This window comes from Lissotriton vulgaris, chromosome 5 (genome assembly GCF_964263255.1).
Source record: "Lissotriton vulgaris chromosome 5, aLisVul1.2, whole genome shotgun sequence".
NCBI classification, from domain to species: Eukaryota; Metazoa; Chordata; class Amphibia; order Caudata; family Salamandridae; genus Lissotriton; species Lissotriton vulgaris.
The window spans coordinates 1313779886-1313800583 of record NC_141693.1 but is presented as its reverse complement, the minus strand read 5'-3'; the positions used below and the strand labels follow the sequence as shown (position 1 = coordinate 1313800583).

Sequence of the window (20698 nt, the reverse complement as noted above, 5' to 3'; positions counted from 1 at the left end):
TTGGAGTCGAAGCTTTCGGGTTTGGTACAGGTTTTGGCTTCGGCACCAATGGTACGGGTGCCGAAGTGTCCTTGTCTTTGAGCGCCGAATGGTGTTTTATCTTCGGTGCCGACGAGTCCTTCGGTGTCGAAGGATGTTTTGGTGCCAATGGAGGAGGTGTAACTGGCACATGGTGTTTCTTCGGTGCCGAGGCACCGGAAGGCGTATTTTCTTTCCTCTGAGCTGGGCCCGAAGGCGGGGCGTTAGAGGGTAAATGTTGGTCTCGACTGGGTCCCGTGGGCGGAGTGCTGACCGTTGCCTTCTGTTTGGGTAATGTCTGTCGTGCAGGGGCAGATGTACTCATGGGTTGTCAAGATGGGATCGAATCGTCCGAATCCCCTGCCCCCGATATTATCTGGAGATCAGACGAGTCCTCCTCTGTGCCGAGTGGAGCCTCGTCCTCGGAGATATCTTCGATTGCATATTCGTTCTCGGAGACGTCTTCTTCGACGATCTCCTCTTCAAAGATGGCTTCCGGTGCTGGTGCTGATCTCCTCATTTCGTGTCGACGGGCCCTCCGATCCCGAAGGGTCTTCTTCGATCGGAAGGAGGCACAGGCTGTGCAGGTCGACTCGTCGTGTTCTGGCGAGAGACAGAGGTTGCAAACCTCGTGATGGTCGCTATGAGGGAATTTTGCTCGACATACCGGGCATCTCTTGAATGGAGTTCTGTTATGAGGCGTAGGCCGCACGGCGCCGATGGGCCCAACATCCCGCTTCGACGCACCGGAATGTAGCTGGTGATGTCGAAAGTCTATTCGATGTCGAAAGAAGTTTGTTTGAAGTTTCTCGCTTCTAAAAAGCAGAAAAAGTATTTTTCTAGCCGGAGCGGAAAACTTTCATCCGAACCCAGTGGCGAAAAAAAAAACAATCTGAGGATGGAGTCGATGACCATGCGCAGTATTGTCCAAGGGAGGAGTCACCTATCTCGTGACTACAAAAGACTTCTTCCAAGAAGACAACAACCTGCAATCATCCGAGCCCAACACCAGGTGGCGATCTATTGCTAAATGTAGGATCTGCAGCTCATATGCCTTGAACATCATGTTACAAAGCTCTGTCAAAGTATCTATCATACACCCCAGAGCTGTAAAACAGCAATGTTTTGCAAATTTATGAAATGAAGACCAAGTGGCTGCTCAGAAAATATAAGCCACCTGGATGCTCTTGTGAGAGTAGGTAAATCTGCCCTAGCCCTTGTGGAATAAACACAAATGCCAGCTGTAGGATCCTTCTTGGCCAAGGGAAAACAGATATGTATACAAAGTTGACCCAACATAAAGCTGTACATTTGCTGACCTTGTCTTTCTTGACATCAGTCAAGATTTTATTTCATACAAATCTCAATTAAATAATCAAAATTCAGGTATACTCTTTCAGTGTATTTCTTCAACTCACAGGCTGCTAAAACAGAGTTCTCTTTTGAATTACCTGATATATATATATATATATTACAATAAATCTTGTGCTTGTTCCAAATCAAATTCAGTTGTTGGGAACTAATAGGATGATCTTTGTTTTCTCACTGTGGAGGAAGACGAATTCTTTACTGATAGTTCTTTAAGACTCGAAATTTCAGTTGGTGGTGTAATCTGCAACAATCCTGGAATCTCACCAAACAACTATCTTTATATCATATCTGCTGTCCGGCTCCCTTGAAAGTCCTCTACGGTGTTATGCAATGATCTTGCCTCAAACAACTCCCTCTTTTACTTCCTCCACTTGCATCAGGAAACTACCTTTGGATTTTGTTTGCCTCCCAGTATTCTGAACCTCATTGGAGACCAGAGGGCAGAGCCACCTGTTCTTTAGGAATTTGTGCCCTGATTGGTGCTCGGAAGGAAAGCCATACCTCTCTGGGTGGAAGCTTTTTCCTGATTAGAACAAACAGCTTTGGAGGATTTTCAAGCCCTTCATTAGGGATCTCCTCCTTTCCTCTTCCCTTTGTAACTGTCAAGGCGCACCCTGGCATCATTTGTCCTGCTAGAACTCTCCATGTAAGGAGAGCTCAAAAGGGGCTCCCTTTCCAACCAATACCATTCATGGGAGCTCTCTCTTGGACCTGGCTGAAAACTCATAAGCATGGGTACCTTAAATGCTTCTTGGTGGTAAGTGGTAGAGATGAGTGTCTGGCCTTTGGTAAGTTACACAGGCTTGTGGTGTAGCTTTTAAGCTTTATCTCTACTTTTTATGAAAGTATCTTTGTTCCATAATACCCATTTTAACTCAGTGTTGTCTGAATAACTATCCTTAAAACTGTCAGGATGATTTATGAGGTAGACAGCATTGCTTCTTGATAGAAAACAATGAAAGGTAGCCGGACCAATGGAGGTTGTAATTCACTGACTCTGTGGACCGAATGACTGCCACAAAGAATATAGTCTTATAGTAAGTAAATTAACAGAGCAATTGTGCATCATTAAGGAAGGTTAACACAAAATTTAAATTCCACTGTAAAAACAGTGAAATGTGTGGGCCGAAACATGGGGCCTGGTCTCGCCGTGCTGCAAGATGGCCGCTTGCTGAAGGGGCTCTGCCGGCCGGGCCCAATAATCCTAAAATTCTACATCCTGCAGAGGTAGTCAAACACAAAGTGATAGTTGTCTAGCACCAGCAAGGGAACGCGATCGTAATTAGAAGACCGCCGAAAGAAAAGTGAAGAAGCCTGCATGCAGAAACTGCGCTGACGGACATCGCGCTGTGAGTGGGAGGCTGCGGACATCGCAGCCTGCTACAAGATCCCACGACACCAGAGGCTGAATAACGGCGCACACTGAACAGTCCAAGAGAAGTGGTCCGGGTGCTATAGAGCCGCACCCTAAGCGCAACTGAGGCCTGCATCGGCGTGTAGGCCGGAGTCCCTGCTGAGGGAGACTACGGCCGCTGGAGTAAAAAAGCCATCTGTAGTGAGCGGAACCTGTTGCCTGGGGTCTGAAGAAATGGTGGGGGTGCCCAGACTGACCCCACCCCGATGTGTATTGGTAGATCCCACACGTGGGCCGCGTAAGTAAACTGGTGTGCCTGAGGGGCTAAAGGCCAAGTTGAGGGCCCGTTGGTCAAACTGGGGTGGTGCTTCCCTGTGCCAGGCTGACGCTGGGGGAGTGCCGGAGGGCCCACTGGTGAGGTGCGGGGCTCAGCACAGTATATGTGCATGCAGCAGGTGGCGGGGTGAGGTTGGCAGTGCTGGGGCTTCAGCGTGGGGTGCTGGCATTTGAAAGCTCTGCCAGGGGTTTTTGGGGGATCGGGCTGTGTGCCCTGTGGGGGCAGCCTGCTGCTCCGTCGCCCTCCACTAAAGTGTATAATGTGCGAAGTGGCCAAAGAGGAGCTCAGATCAGCGCCTAAAGCCGCAAAGACTGCCTGCGTACAGGTAGACCTGTACACAGGGGTAGACGCCTCTTCCCCACAAGAGCACCAGATAAGCAGTTCTAACTAACTGGATATTCCGGACGGTTGTTACCTCCCATGCAGTGTTCAGCAAGGCGCACCTGACTGTACTGGTCCCAAGGACTTTCCACCTCAAGGTAACATGGGGAAAAACTAGCCCAGGCAGTCCAAATTACCATCTGAAAACAGACGCCTAACTCGAACCATAGGTGCCTGCTCTGAACCTGAAACAGAGTAGAATACCAGTGACTGCGGGGAGAAACAAGATGAGGACATACGAGCCATAATGTTGGATGTCAGCTCTAGCATAAACAAATGACAAAAAAATTGATGTGCTCACCTCAAGACTTGACAAGGTTAAAAGGCAGGTCGACTCCCATGAGACTCGCCTTGGACACACTGGAGAATCGCGCCTCGGATGCACACGACTACCAAGTCGAATCCAAGGAGCACATCCTCCAAATGGAAAAAGACCTAGCAGTAATAAAGGTAAAAAATGAAGATTTGGAGGCGCACTTCAGGAACAGTAACCTAAGAATTACTGGTTTGCCCGAAACCACCGCTATACCCAAAATGGAATCTTACTTTGAGACACTGCTTCGGGATCTGTTTGGGTCGGTCTTATCCCCGTGCTGATTGTTGAGCGTGTGCATCGCTCACTGGGGCCTAGACCACCTGTGGGAGCAGCACCGAGGCCTATAATAGCATATTTATTAAATTACCGTGACACAGTGCTAAAGGCGGTCAGAGATCAAGGCCCCGTTAACCATCAGGGAAACAATCACTCCTTTTTTCCGGACTATACGCCGCTGGTACAGGCTGCCCGCAAACAGTTCCAGCCGGCCAAGCGTATCCTACAGCGGGCTGCAATCCAGTACGCCATGCTTTACCAAGCAAAGATAAAAATAACGCACAACCTCACTTTTGTATGGACGCCAAAGCGGCATTATAATTCGCCAAACACATAGGCGCCAAAAAACAGTCACCCTGCACTTCTCCGAACAGGGTCTCTGCGATAATGATTAAAGACACTAAACAGAAAGAATGCCGGCTTCTTCCAGAGTTACTAAGTACTACAAGTAGCTATACCTAGTCAGTGGACTACATGAGCATATGCATGATAATCGATAGGTAAAATGATTGCATATACAGCTAAACCACATAAATGTCCACATGTTTAGAGAATCCTCAAACTATTAATACGACCCGGCCACCCTGCCACATGGTCGGGCTGTATGCCGGTGACCCAGGCCCCCGCTGGCAGAACTTCCTTGGTTCATAATGTTTGCTTGTATGGGGTAAAAAAAAGGGTGGAAGGAAGGTAGGACATCACAACCTAGTTGGGGGTTTGGTGTGGGTGGTGGGTTGAACTGGAGAGTTATTAGGTTTGGGGGAGGAGGGAGTCAACCAAAAAAAAAAGAAAGAAAATGTGTGGGCCGAAACAAACACACCCGGTCTTTTGAAACAGTGTTCGACTCAAGGCAACCTGAAGAAAGAGGGTTGATTAGGGAGACATACAAAGATTGCCAAGGCTGCCAAGTACCTCTTCATTTTAATAACAGCCAAACCTAGTTGACATAACGTCAGAAAGGCGACTCAAAACGGTCCAGCCAGGTGGAGTCACAGCAATAAACAAGTTTTCACCAGCAGCAGCACAGATGGATTTGGTAGCAAGTTTCTGGGTAGCCAGGACGTTGTCAACTATCTCTGGTCAATGGTGCACATGAAGACAGTGGGTCGCACATCACTAAAGTCTCTGGCTCGCATATGGATCTTCCCTAAAGGGTGTCTGCAAATGCATCAAAAGATATGCGAGGCATGGATAAACTTCTGACATATAGTGGAATACATGTGAAACCAAATTTGTAAATGTAATGCTGTTGTTGGGTCTACACTGTGAAAACTTCAATAAAATGTTGTATTGGATATCTGCAACCCTCTGAGGAGAATAAAAAGCCCTCATGCATGTTTGCGATCAACGCTATACCAATGAAGCTCAGCTTGTACATGAGGATGAAATTGAACTTCTGGATGGGGTAATACTAGTCATGAAGAAGAGTCATGATGTACTGTAGATGGTCCCTGATATGGCTAAAAAGGGAAGGACAGAACCTCTGCATTTTATCTGGAGTATCCAGAGAACCATCATAATCTTCTTTCAATTAGTGGTCAATTGGCAGACTCAAGCTACTGCAGGGAGAAGGAATCAAAATGAGTTTGAGACAGCAGATTCAGTAGAACTGTATCTTGCAGCTGAAGAGCAGGTCTTTTAGGGCAACTAAGTCATCTTCGGAGAAGCCTGTTGGATCGGCAAGGCTTGCCATAAGAGTGAGATCTCCAGAGCCATGGATCCACCCATTGTGCAAGATGAACACAAGCCAAATTTAAGAATGTGTTTGAAGCACTGAATAGTCACTTAACAAATCAGAGAAGGGCTATTTTTATGTGACCAGGAACGCTTATTACAGGTATCCTTTCCAAATCCCACAATGCATGAACCTTGAACATACCGTCGAACAAAGCACATAGTGTTAGCAGTGAGCAGGGCTAGCAGATACCCAAAGCAAAAACTTTATGGCCCCTGGAGTTAAGTCCTTTGGACTCAATGCCCTAAGGGGCATTGTGGAGGGCATTAATACTTAGCTTTGTCGATAACCCTTCTATCACCTAGCTCTCTAAAGAAGAATGTGTGTATACAAACTTGGGGCAGGCCAAAGACACCATGCAATGTCTGAACTGTCAGGACCAAAAACATTTCTCCCAGGCAGCTAATACAAGTTCCAACACAGCTTTGATGAATGGTAAAAGGTTGTGTGCCACAGATGTTGATTGCAGCATTTCACTCAGAACGACAGTTAGACTGCAGTGAGTAAGGGCCTTGCAAGCTCTTCCACTGCTTGGATTCCACAGAAGTAAATGAAAATATTCCCTGAGGAGGAGGATCAGAAGTTTAAGGAACTCTCCTTCTGGCGTTGCACGAAGAACACTACCATAATGGAAATCCAAGCAAAGTCAAGGATCTGTGTGATGATCAGGAAGGAGGCAGTCAGCCTTCTAATTATTTTCGTCAGTGTGTCCAAAAACCCTGTTTTGCATGTCTAAAACATCAGAATCTGAATTGAAGAGCTCCTACATCCAAGAAAATATCTGGGCTTTAGATAGAGGTTCCCATAAAGGTCTGATGCTCAAAGGAGGTTGAAACTTTTTCTCTCTGTACTCAACTAATGTGCCGACTTTGAGGGATGAGAGGCCTGCAGATCAGCTCAGAGATGGTGTCATTAGGCTCGCTAAAAGTAACCTGGCCAGCACCTTAGAAACCAATAGCTCCTCGGATGTGCTAAGAGGATGGCACTTGTTGGTGGCGGGGTTTCAGGTGCTTCAAGGTCAGGCATGCCGGACTTACTAAACTGTCGGAACAGGCCTACCGTTAGATATTGGGCCACGAGGAATGTAGGGCAATCCTGAATATAACCAACATCACATCTTGAAAGGCCTTAACCTAGGAGGGGTTGGCAGCTGTAGCCAGACATTCCGGTGTAGGTTCTTTTGGAGGATTGGGTTGCGAATTGAAGACAAGGGACAGACAGGCGTTTCTATTAGGTTGCTGCAGGATATCGGAATAGTTCCAGGAGTGGCACCATTTCCTCGTGAAAGAAGAGGTCTTTCTGTTCCTGTGGTTTTCTTGTATTATTTAGGGGAGGATCACTTGGTGATGGCTTCATGTCAGGCAACTTAACTGAAAAAGGGCAAAAGGCTGTTTTGAGTTATCAATACGGACCCTTGCAGGGAACAACTTAAGCTTCCACTCCCTGGTGCCCTTCAGTGCATGTAAGAGTGCAGGAGTTAGAGGCTGAGGTGTTGTGGTCGGGCCTCAGGCACTTCATGCAGATACTGAACAGAGATCTAATAATGACATTTTCTTGGACATCATCAGCAAGGTTTACCCTCCGACTTTAGGTGGTGACATCCGACAGTAACTGCCAAATTGCTGAGAAATTTCACAGATAGACATCAAAGAAGATCTTCAAGCCTGAGTCTGTAGGGGACAGGAAAACAGGAACCGACGATAATCTGCCAGACTGATCTATCTATCTATCTATCTATCTATCTATCTATCTATCTATCTATCTATCTATATATATAGAGAGAATTTCGTCACATCCCAGGTGGGTGGAACTACAACTCCAGTTGTGCACTTTGCATTGCTAGAGGAAAACATTTTCTGAACCCAGTGTGAAGACTAGAAGATAGTCAGGTGGTGGAAGATAGGTGGGAAGAAATATCCATCCCAAGTCTGAATGCTGAAGAGGCCGCATTTGTCACTGTAGGCAGGGTTATTTTTGGAACAGGCGTTTAATGACGCTAGCAAACAAAGAACATGTTGCAAGTGGGTATACAGCTGAAATAATCAGTGATATATAGGCTTGTCCTCTACAACAGAGAAGAAAGAGCTATGCAAAAGAGAAGTAGCAAGAAGCTTCCCAAACCATAAAAAGTGCTGCAGAATACCAGACAAAGATATGTAGGTAATTGTGTAGAAGTGTTGAATGTAGAGCAAGTGCTGGCTACTGGGTAGCCTGAAAAGAATATAGCTGCGGTATGGACTGTTCTGACTGGTGTTGGGCGTTGATCTCTTAACTCACCTGTTATGTAGAAGATGCCATCATCTTTGCGCAAAACTAATACATGATCCACTGCCAGTGTAACTGGGATGGGCCCGGGAGAGGAGAGATAGATTCGAGGACCATCATCCTACACAGCAAACAAAAAACAAAGCATGAGCGCTGACACACTTATTGAACCCTTAATACAACTCACTGCAAACGACTTATGTGAATATTCCGAGGAGATGCTTTATAAAATCATCCTCACCTTCAAGGTTATCTGGGTGTCAATGATCTCTATCTTCATTGGGATGACCACTGGTGGTACCTCATCTTCTAGAAACGGAGCCAGGTGTGTGAGTGAGGAGATCATAAGCTCAGCACTATAGCGGCTGATCTGGAAGTGCAGAAATCCATTCAGTACAGCAAGAGGTGACAGCCGAGCAGCACCAGGTCCCGCCTCAAAACGCAAACAAACTGCAGGTTCTCTCTGGCCAAGATCTCTCGATGGAGAGGATTTCTGTGAGCTGGTGTCCTCTGCTGAAGATGATAGTGAGAACTTCATTAGAAGGGGACAATCAGCAAACGTTCTCGATGCATCATACATTCTGAGTCCACATAACTCTCAGCACTGAAACACTTCTTACTATCTCTCTGCTATAATCACAATCCAGACTCATCAATTTGAAGTATAAGACCATCAGTCTTCCTAGTCCTTAAAGCAGTGCACGGAGGAGTCTTCCCCTCTGATAGGGGCAGCTTTGTATTAGTCTTTGTAAGCCTCGACGCTGTAAGGTTCAGACAGCGACCCCACTGGAGCACGCAAACCTACTACCTGTTCAGGAACAACAGATAATCCACAAAAACTGTGCAAGTATCATTCACTTTTTGTCTTCATCAAAAGTTATCTCTGAGCCACACAGGCCCTTAGGTCAGTCCCCTGCCATAGCTACTCCCTACTGCACCTTCCTTATTCTATGGCTGCTCAGACCCTCATGACTACTCAGATGTTCAGTGCAACCATTTGAAGAGCTTAATGTTTTGATTCATAGGCTGCTCCACCATTTCACTCATTTTCTGGTTTTGCAGCCCCCGTCATGTTGGCTGTTTTGGTACCCTCTCACCAACTGAAAGTGCCACTATTTCTTAATACCTTGCACTCTTCTCTCATCTACCTCTTCCAGCCTCAACCTATTAACCCATTAATTTACAGTTATCCTGCCCCTAACAGTTTTGCTATATTGTGACCTAATGCTGCAGCTTTTTTGCAATTTTGTTTGCAATTACCGCCCTAAGTGCGCTGGGGATGCCCATACGTGGGTCCCAGGCACTCCACACCACTGGAGTCAAGCTAGCCGGGCTGATGAGAGGTGTTACCTCGAAACCGGTCCGGTCCTCGGATGCTTGATTCCGTTCTGGGAAGGACATGGCTTTTGTAGTTCGGACTGGACTGTTCCCATGGGGCACAGGGTCAGAGCTGATTTGCATATCGCCATTGTCTAACCCAGGGTGGTGTGGAGTGCAAAAAAACGATGGATTTGGGCCCAGATCCTTGGACTGGGGTGAATGTGTGACATTGATCCACATTCTGTCCATCACCTGTTTTGTTTGCTTTTTGCCAGTCGGCACATCTCTGGAAAATTGTTCCTGTTGAGCTTTTGTCAGGCTGTAAAGCCTCCACTATTAAAGACAGATTTTTCTTATTACATTTCTTGGCAACCTGCTGACATCGTCCTCTCTCCTGTACTTTGCCTATTTTTTTCCATTTAATTTCCAATTATATTTTAATATTCTTTTTTATTTTTATGTTTTTACAATTACCACATCTTGCCACTGTTTAAGTACCTAAAGTAAATACATTATAAATATTGTGTTCCTTTCACTTCCTGGCCACAAGCTACTTTTCCCTTTCATCCCAGCAATAATCCAGTATTACCTTCACCTTCACCTTCACCTTCACCTTCGTTACTCTGCATGAAGTCCTGCAGCCCAACATTTCCAAGGTGCTCAGGGATCACCTCTGCAGCTTGGACTGCCACAGCCAAATCATCGCCTCGCCCCTCAATAAAGCAGTTCACATCACGCATCTTCAGCACCAGAATAGACACCTAGAATGAACATCAACAATGAGCCCAACGGCAAAAACATTCCTAAAGAACACAAAATCCAAAATTAAAAATATGTGGGTAAACTCTGGTATACACTGAGTTTATTTCGGTCAGGGCCAATGCACATAAATCCCCATTTTACCTTCAAAACATGGGGTAAATGGTATTTACTGGCTGCAGAAAATATCAACCCCTATTTTGATATACTCTGATTTGGGGTATTAATCACCTACCAGGCGCAGCAGTGCTCATGCCGGTTGCACTTCCTTTCATACGGACTGAAACACCAATCACTTATAGCACCTCTATACACACTCCAAAGTATATAGCACATACATTACCTGTGACATTTAATGCACACCCTGAGGCTGTTACCTGGCCAACTGCTGCACTACAAATATAACTGTGAGGAAACGCTTCTTTTTGTATGGTCAACCCCAAGTTTTGGGACTTATGCTGTTGTTTTTGCACTCAAGCCTTCTAACTAGACTTCAGAGTCTGTGCCCTGACCTTGCGTGTATATGTTTGATTGGCTTAAACCCAATTGGCCTAAGCTAACATACTTGTAAGTCACTAGTATAATGGTACCCAGGGCTTATACATTAGAGGGTCACCCCCAAGGTCTGCAGCACTGCTCGTGCCATCCTGGGTGTGCCAAGGGAAACATGGCTTCTAGTCAGCCACCACAGACTGGAAGAGCAGTTTGTAAACTGCTAGCCCGACTTTGCCATGCAAAACAATGGCAAAGCCAAGTCCTCCCTTCTAATATATGTAAGTCACCCCTAATGCAGGCCTAACGATCCCTAAGGCAGAGTTCTGTCTATTACGAAATGGAACATGTGCTTTTACATGTTCTAACAGTTAAAACCCGCAATTGTCGTTTTTACTGTGGAAAAGGCTAGTAGTGAGTGCCAAGTTGCAGGCTGCCATAGTAGCCCGGCTAACTTCTGACTGGAAATATTAACCCCTTCGCTGCTGGCCCGTTTCAGCCGCTGTGCGGTAAACAAATGAACAGGGGCGGGCCATGACGAACCCCAGCCGTCATCAGCACACGAGCACCGTAGTGCATGACGGCTGGGGTTCGTCACCAGCATACAAGGGGTTAAAGTTGCACTCTGAGCTATAAAACAACGGGTTACATTAAGCCTTAATATCCAAGTCATGATTATTGCAACTTGTTGCAGAGTGCAGCTTTTATAAAGCTGTCACTTTGTTGCCCTAAACCCTCTGTGCCCGTCCACTGTTGCACACGGGGCCTGTCCCTGAGGCAGCTTTCTGCTGTCCTGGGGAGACATGCAATGGACGCCCAGGAAAGAAGAGAATAGGAGCCTGCGCATGAGAGATGTGTTACCTCTCCCTGGCAGGAAGCCACAAGGGTGTGGGACCAAAAAATTAGTTTGGGGAGAGAGGCTGTCCTGTTCTTTAGGTAGACAGGCTGGCACTTGGGCAACAGAAGGAAAGCAGTTGCCAAACTGGTTCTCCAGGAGCGGGTAGTCCCCTTGGTAGCCACACCTCTGGGGTGGGCTAGGGAGCGCTATGCGCCAAGAGAGGGGTTGTGCCATTTTGAGAGTGGGCAAAATGGTGCATCATGGGATGGCCAGATGTCACAGTTTGCAGGAAGTGGTCATCAGGAAGGAGGGAACTTGTAGCCCATTGGCCACAATCCGCATCTTACCCTGAGAGCATTTTCGGAACATGAAAAGGCACCCTGGTCTCGGATCTACACCGGACTGAAAGAAGGACCGAAAATGGCCTGCACTGCTGCACCACGAGATGAGGCAGCACAGTGGATTGCACCTGCTAAACCTGGTTACTAGCAAAGGAAAGGGGACTGTGCCTGTTGTGTCCTGGTCGTGAAGAGGTTGCCCCCAGAGACCAGGCGAAGCTAGAGACTCCAAGGGGTCGTTTGGCTGATCTCCTGTTCGCAGCACACGGCCACTACAGCTAAAGATGCCTGCTGGGGCAAGTCGGTAGCCCGGATTTCCTCCTCACAGCCCCAAGAGACCAAGTACAGACACCCAAGTTTGCATCGAGTATGCTGGACCTGGGAGAGTTGTCAGAGTGCAGCTTGGTTGCCCAGAAGACAATTTATCGCCCAGGAAAGGATTTAGCTGTAACCGCAATAGCGGGGGACCGGTGGCCCAATGGCTACTGGACTTCTTTCAGGTCTGAGAAGACTGAGAGACGTCGATCCTTGTAGCCAGGGCCACCTCAACTAAACTATGGACCAAGGAGTAACCACAGAAAGACGCCTGTCGACCACATAGCATCCTTGAGCATGCTCAGCACCCTGTATCTTTTGCATCAGTACCACTTCCATAGAACCCTTTAGGAAGGAGATAAAAGTGTCTGAAACTTGCTGAAGACTGCTCCATCCTTAGAGGTAACTATTTCTGTAGACCTTGCCGATCCATTTGACTGGCTCCATGCTGCAAGTGGTTGTCCAAAGTAACTGGAAGTAGCCGCATTGATATTTACCTACGTTTTTCTTGAAAAAGTTTAAGTGCCTTATTTGTTGAATGTGCCATTGCTTGTTAGTAGTTAAGTGACAAAAGAGTATATTTACTATACCTTGTAAAATCTGCATCTCTGGAACCCTCTGGTGGATCTTTTTCGTTTGAGGAGTTAAAAATTGTATAAAAATGTGTTCTACCTTTGACAAATTGGTTCGGATTACTTGAGTTCCTTGTGCATTTCTTTTTCAATTATTTTGGTGCTGTTTGGATGATTTACAAGTGTTCCTTTATGTAAGCTTGACTGCTCAGAGCCACAGCTACCCAGATTCGAGTTAAAGATTTCACACATGAAACCTACTGGTCCTAAAAGGGTTGGTAAATGTATTACACAGTATTACAATGTATTACAAAGCATTATGCATATCCACATCATATAATATACCCCATTCCCTCACAATAACAGTGAGGCCTAGCCCTCAACAAGTACAACTTCATTTTTCACATCTCCTGAAGATCCGAATTTATATCAAATCTCTCAAACATTGGTACATCTAGACACAACCCAATAGACACAGACATATAACATGTAACCTTTTCCAGTAAACCAAACACAACAAACTCAATGACATTTTGAATCTTATTGAACATAACACACACCTCTCAAACTATCACACATGATACAAGACTCACTCAACTCCTAAATGTCAACCATGTTTTCCTAATGCTTAGCACATCCAGCCTCATGTTGTAATTTCCATTACTCTGCAACCACATAGAATGCCTCAACCTTCTGCAGTATATTAACACAATTAACTATCCAACATTTATAAATAGACTTATCCTAAAATCGCACCATGCTTAGACTGATGGAGAATAAGTGATGAATGGAGCATTGGTTGAGAGAGGCTTGAGGGGGGCTAAATCTAAAAGCAGGTCTCCACAAATTAATTAAATATGGGGTAAAAGCAAAACACAGAAGCCTGTCTGACACAGATCAAGAATGGTCCAATGCACCTGCCTTTTTCTGAATTTACAGACAATAGTTTACCACTTGAGAAGTCGTATCTCTAAACCTCTTTTGTACTACTGCAAGTTAGTGTGGCAATCTTTAGTCTGTCCTCACTTACAATATGTATCCAAATCTTTGGAGGATTGCTGCGGATAGACTGAGCTTTCTGGGTCTTCAAATCTTGTATAGAGGAGATCCCAGCAACAGGTCAGACCATTTACAGGGAACACCTAGAGCTCTCATCGCTAGCTTAAAACAGCAAGGAAGAAGTGCAAAATCTGAAAGGTATTGGATATATCAAATTAGAGCTTTTGATATCCAAGAGGCTGTCTGGGGGGACGTGGAAGGCCATACCGAAGCTGCTCTTCACCTAAGGACAATTTAACTTCCTTTTTTCCTGTGTGTGGAGTAAATAACTTAGTGGCCCAGTTGTGTTCAACCCATTTCCTCTAGAACGAAGAGCAAACCCCTGAATGTTAGAAACATTTTAATTCTATTTTGCACAGGGGAGTACTGAACCCTAAGGAAAATACCTCGTTTTGTACACCATGTCTATGTTCAGATCAATTTTCAAATTTGAATGCTGTAGTGGCAGGATCCTGTCAATCCCCAAAAGAGTGAAATGTGCTTTCCCCGCAGCCCACAATATATAGAATTATATAGAGGTAACTGTGAATAATAGGGGTGCTTTTGATCAAGGGGTTCCAGTGACATCAAAAAGGCAACAAGAGTAATGCTGGAATCGTCTATGAGGCACACTGAACTTCTAGGTAAAAAACATCCCTTTTTTTCAGTTACCCATCTTTAATTTAAGGGCCCCTCCATTTCATTTGCCACTCCTGTCATCAGCTGTTCAGAAATAGAGGAGTCGTGGATGAGCCATACATAAAGGCTTCACCTGCACCCATCTTTATCCTGTATTTCCATAAGCAGGCCACCCTCTACTCCATTACCCTAATTTTAAAAAGGGCACCTAGCATCCTGCTACCCTACCCATCACTAGCATTAACATAACCGCCCATCCTCACCAGCCCCCCGCATTTGCCCTCTCTTCCTCCAACAAAACATCTCATTCTGGTACCAACCCAAACATCCTCCACATTTATTCTTCCACATCTACCTAAAGTGAAAACGAACCTAGTGTTTTACCACAATCTCCTCCCCTTCCACATATATATCTGTGCCTTCCTTTCAGCTACCTGCCTGAAGCTGCACTCTAAGCTCTACAATAGAGTGCGAAGAACAAGTTATTTACATATGTTAATGCTGTTTCTGGTGGATACTCTAAATGCAGATCCCTGGGTAGTTTATTGAAAAACCTAGGCTGTGTAGCAGCTGAAGTGTCTGAGACGTGTCTTTTAGACATTGTTTGTACGATCTTGCTTGTATTAGCCAATCGTCTAGGTATGGAAACATGTGGATGTGTTGCCTCCTGAGATGTGCAGCTACTGTCGCTAAGCATTTTGTAAACACTCTTGGAGCCGTGGTTACCCCGAAGGGGAGAACCTTGAATTGGTAGTGTTGACCTTCTATTGTGAACCTGAGATATTTTCTGTGAGCTGGATGGATGGGCATGTGAAAATACGCATCCTTGAGGTCCAATGTTGTTAGGAAGTCTCCTTGCTGGAGCAACGGGAGCACTTGCTGTAGTGTGATCATATGGAAGTGCTCCAACAGTCTGTATTGATTTAGGGGTCTGAGGTCCAATATTGGTCTGAGGGAACCGTCCTTCTTGGGAATAAGGAAGTATAGTGAGTATACTCCTGTCCCTTGGTGTTGGAAAGGGACTGGCTCTATGGCCTCCTTTTCCAGCATGCATTTCACCTCTTCTTGTAGCAGGGTGATGTGTTCTTTGGACATAGGACGGTGTCTGGGTGGTATGTTGGGTGGAGTAGAAGTGAGTTCTAAGCAATAACCATACTGGATAATTTGTCTCACCCACCTGTCTGTGGTAATTGCGTTCCAGACTGGTAGGAATTGTTGGATTCTGCCTCCGACCGGTGTTAAATGGTCTGGAGGTAGTGTGATGAAGTCACTGTTTTGCGGCAGTGGAGGCTCTGTTGTTATTGCCTCCACGCCCTCTTCCCTTATTATTGTTGCCCCTATAACCTCCTCTGTTAGAGTTCTTGTTAAAGGAACCTTGGGTGTTGCTTTTATATGTAGACGAGGTTTGTGAAGTATTGCCCCGTGTAGCTGCTCTGTATGAGGAGCGTCGAAAGGAACCTCTGTGTTGTTGAAATGCAATGCACCCATTGATTTTTCAGTTTCTGTATCCTTTTTCATTTAGTCTAAAATGGTGTCGACTGCAGGGTCGTAAAGGAAGTTGGTTAAGAATGGTGGATTGCACCTCGTTCTTAAAGCCAGAAATACGTAGCCAAGCATGGCTTCGTAGTAAGACGCTAGTGTTAATGGACCTGGCTGCAGTGTCAGCTGCGTCAAGCGCACATTTAATGGAGGCGTTTGTAATAAATGTCCCCTCCTGTATGAAGTCATTAGCTTGGGCTTTGAAAGGCTCAGGCAGGTGTTGCATTAAACTTTCAAGCAGGTCATAGTGTCCTCTGTCGTAACGAGCTAGTATAGCTTGTGTATTTGCGATTCTCCATGAATTGGAAGCCTGTGATGCTACCCTTTTACCCGAGGCCTCTAGTATTTTGGACTCTTTATCAGGAGGTGGAGCTTCTCCTGATGTCTGTGAGTTGGCCCTTTTGCATGCATTAGCCACTACTTGTGAGTCTAATGGTAGCTGACCTCTGAAATAAGTAGGGTCTGTAGGGGCCACTCTATATTTCTTTTCAATCCTGGGATTGATTACGCGTGACCTGGCTGCATCTTTAAATATATCTGGCGCATGTTTTAATAACCCCTTTCAACATGGGAAGTGTTCTGAAATTCTTTTCTGAAGTAGGGAATGTGTCAAAAGTCTTTGTCTATAGGGTCATTGTGCATGTCTACGTTGTGGTACTGCGCTACCCTATCTATTAGCTGGTTGAAGACAATGGAGTCGTCAGTAGGTCACGGCTTTGTTGGGTATGAGGAGGTGTCGGGGATAGGATGCGTGTCCTGCGAAAGGTTTTTCGAGTATTCAGAAAATGATGGCGCTCATCAAGTAGCGGTTGTCATATGGATCTGTAGGTTCACCCCATGGTTCATCTTGAGGGTTAGGATCCTCTGGATAGTCATAATCATGTTGAGGATCTTCCCCTGTGTCACCCTCATTGTCCCCAGAGTGCGTAGGAGAGTAAGGAGCAAAAGGCGTAGTAGGCATAGTGGGATAGAAAGGAATGAAGGGTCTGGAGGGAGAAGACTGCCAACACTTCCTGATTTGGAGTGTTGACAGCCAATTAGCATACAGCTCGTGCTCGGCAGGGTGCGCTGAGGGAGCGCGGATCCACCGTGGCCATAGATATATATATGATTTTACTTTTGATTTTCTCAGAAACTCTTGAACGGATTTACACTATTTAACAAAAAAGGCACGAGTCTGAACCAAGGGCTACCTCTTTGCCAAATTTTGTGTAATTCCGTCCAGCAGTTTGGGCTGTAGCTGCGGCTAAAGGTTCCTATGGAAAATTACATTGGTTAAACACGTTTTGGGACCCCCCTTTTTTCTCGGTCCCCGCTTGACGAATCACCCCCGATTGAATTCCAACACCTGCCCCAGTGGGCGTGCTCATCCTCATGGTTTTATGGGTGATGTAGTGCACTCGTAAATAGCCCTCATGAAAAATGCAAAAGTCCAAGACGGGGCCTGCCCCGCTTTGTGACCGCCACACTGAGCCTTCGAGCTGGTTTCCCCCTACAAGGGCACCAGCTCACCTTCGTTCGTAGATGCTGCAGCACCAAAACGTGGTGCCGACCCGCAGCAGCGATGGGCTTCTCTCCGTGACCGGGTGAGGGCCGCTTTAAATCCAAACAAACAGGAAACCCAGTTGAAGAGATACCACACGGAGGTAAGTTTCAGCTCACTTTATTCGTGGACAGCCTGCCAGCAGGAAAACCTCAAGAAACAGCATAAGTCAATGAGCGCAGACGCGTTTCAGGATTTAACCTTTGTTCAGAGGCGTATGGGCATGCTAACTGAAAACGGTGCTCGGAGTGCACCATTTGAATTCCAACACCTGCCCCTGTGGGCGTGGCCATCCTCATGGTCTTATGGGTGATGTAGTGCAATCCTTGTACTACCAAGTGGATGCATTGCTGACAGTCTCTAAATAGCCCTCATGAAAAATGCAAAAGTCCAAGACGGGGCCTGCCACGCTTTGTGACCGCCACACTGAGCCTTCGAGCTGGTTTCCCCCCTACAAGGGCGCCAGCTCACCTGCGTCCGTAGATTCTGCAGCACCAAAACGTGGTGCCGCCGCCGACCCGCAGCAGCAATGGGCTTCTCTCCATGACCGGGTGAGGATCGCTTTAAATCCAAACAAACAGGAAACCCATTTGGAGAGATACCACACAGGGGTAAGTTTCAGCTCACTTTATTCGCGGACAGCCTGCCAGCAGGAAAACCTCAAGGAACAGCATAAGTCAATGAGCGCCAGACCCGTTTCCGGATTCAACCTGTTTTCAGTGGCGTTAGGGCATGCTGACTGGAAGCGCTGCTAGGAGTGCACCATTTGAATTCCAACACCTGCCCCGGTGGGCGTGGCCATCCTCATGGTCTTGTGGGTGATGTAGTGCACTCGTTGTACTACCAAGTGGGTGTTTTGCTGACAGTCTCTAACTAGACCTCATGAAAAAGGTGTTGGAATTCAAATGGTGTTCCTTGTCTTTATTTTTTTTTGTTTATTATCTCACTTCTTCTTCGTTGAAGAATCAGGAGCTTGCTTAGAGTTATCCTTTTCAGAATTACTCTTTAATTGTGGTTTACCAGGTCTGGTTCCTAAATGTTCTCTATCTAGGGTAGAACAGGACACTACAGCAAAACTGCCCATCAGTTTCATCCCCAAGTCCAAGGCAGATGCTGCCCTGTATTCATTTTGAAGCTGTTTCAGCACCTCAGGCAAAACCACCAGAGAAGGTATACAATGTGTTCTGGTATATACTGCAGAAAAGACTGTAACCCAGGGGTCTCCAACCTTTTGTGTAGTCCGAGCTACTTCTGGCCAGTTAAAATCGGCGTGAGCTACTGAACCCGAATCAACTCGCGCATTTTTCCGAGAGACCCCCCACGCCCAGTTTCATTGACTTTAAGCCTAATTTCATCAGAGCCCATACTGTGGTTTGAACAAAATACCCAAGACAGGCCTGATTTAAGAGTTCCCTAGAACACCAAAAGGAATGACTTTGGATTTGTGACACACACAGCTGTCTTTGATTTGTGTAAATAAAAATTTGTTCTCCCACTCTTGATGGAAGTTGTAAGTCTTCTGCCTTTTGGAGGGACCTGGCTCTTTACCCATCGTTGGTTGTTGAGGCTGTAGCAAGAGTAAAAATGTTGATGCAGAGACATGTATTTTGGTCCGTTCTACAAAATTCTCCATCTCCCGTCTGTCTGTCCCATGATTACACCACACTTTCTTTTCCCTCTAACTCTCTCCCTCTCTCTTAGTCAATCTTTCTCTCTTCCTATCTGTAGCTGTCTTTCTTGCGGTTTGTCTCATTCCCCCTCTCTGAATGTCGGTCTCTTTTTCGCACAATCTCTGCTCTTCTAGTCTTTGCCCTTGCCACCTCTTGCTCTATTTCTATCCTTTGTATTCTCCATTTTGCTTTCTCACTCCGCCACTGCGCTCTCCTGCTCTTTGATTCATTTTCATGTATGTGGTTTTCCCAAAATATTCCTGTCCACACTGGAGGAAATCTGCATATTTACCTGCGCGCGCATAAAGCTGCTGGTTTCACTGACCAGTCTGGGTCCAGATATGAACACGTTGCCCGCTGGCAATTCGGGACAAGAAAATGGCATTCACAGAAATAACACAAGCACTCACGTTTTTTTAGGTGTTATGTAAAGTGCTTGATTCAATTGTATGTCTAGTTCAGAGCACTCCATTGGTGATCTTTGCTGGGGCAGACACCTGGGAATTGCTCACGTTTTCTGGATACACTGAGTCTAACTCTACATGTTCCGTTTCACCAGTGCTTTTTGTACACACCTGGGCCAATTCTAAAAGGTTTTTGCTGTTCGCAAATACACGAACGGTCATTAAAAATGATGTTTCACCCTCGCAAAATGATGGTGGTTTATACATTTAAAAGAGTTGACTTGAACTTGCTTAGGGTATGCGACGAGTGCCTGACTTTGAGCTGCTCGTGCGTATTTTAGTTAACATGTGAATTGTTCATGCACTGTCTTATTGAGGACACGGAAACGTGTTCAACCTAAGGGCAAAAGTAGAAAAAACACAGCATTCGCATTTTCAAAAACAGGAATACACAACAAGCAACTCTAGGCAGTCAGTATAAATGTGTATGTATCCAGAGCGGGGAACCATCCAAGAGTTATATTTCGAAATGCTCTGTCTGGACAGAAAAAACGGTAAGAGAAATAAAAGCAGTGCAAAGGAACAGAAGGGTCTTGCCTCGAGAGAACGTTAACAATTCCCAGGACATGCTGGAGTTCACCAGCCACGAACATCCTGCTTGTTAATAACCCTGAGTCAGAGCTGAGGGCACCCACTATTGTTCAGTGCACCGTTGCTTCTAGCAAGGTTTTCACTCTACGAATAGCGCCTGGGAGCTGCAGAGCAGGTACATTTAATGTTTTCGAACATTTTTGGTGAGTGAATGTTGTGAATCTGTGTGTGCGCAAGTTTGTGAATGCTGGGTGTGAATGAGTGAACATGTGTGCATGTGTGAACCACCTCCCCCCCCCTCTCTGCTAACATTACCGTCCAGCACTGGCCGACACCACCTCGCTCCGGCGACAAGTAACTGGTAATTTCTGCTTCAAGGGGCGTTCATGGGGAGAGATAAAGTCGTAAAACAAACTTCTGCACAACGTAACAGAGCAGCGGCTTACTTTCACTGCCCATTTTCGATTTCGTTTACTAGAAAAGCACCCCTCCCACTGCACGAGGTTCAAACGGCACAATCAGGGGGGGAGATGCTTACCTGCAGTCAAAGGCACGTCTCCTCTCCTGGCTGCTTCTGGCGGTCTCCT

At 46.0% G+C, this 20698-nt stretch overlaps 1 protein-coding gene across 4 annotated transcripts in view; it reads right to left on the bottom strand.

The window, feature by feature from the left end:
• Positions 1-20698, bottom strand: part of BLTP3A (bridge-like lipid transfer protein family member 3A) — a 636759-nt gene that overhangs the window by 121034 nt on the left and 495027 nt on the right. Inside the window, exons 17-19 of one of the 4 annotated variants that reach the window (XM_086923213.1) lie at positions 9963-10134; positions 8295-8566; positions 8066-8174 (exon numbers count right to left, since the gene is read on the bottom strand). In XM_086923213.1, coding sequence (XP_086779339.1) covers positions 8066-8174; positions 8295-8566; positions 9963-10134 — 553 coding nt within the window. The remainder of the gene's footprint in view (positions 1-8065; positions 8175-8294; positions 8567-9962; positions 10135-20698) is intronic. The other 3 variants (XM_086923214.1, XM_086923215.1, XM_086923216.1) reach the window with 3 other exon arrangements.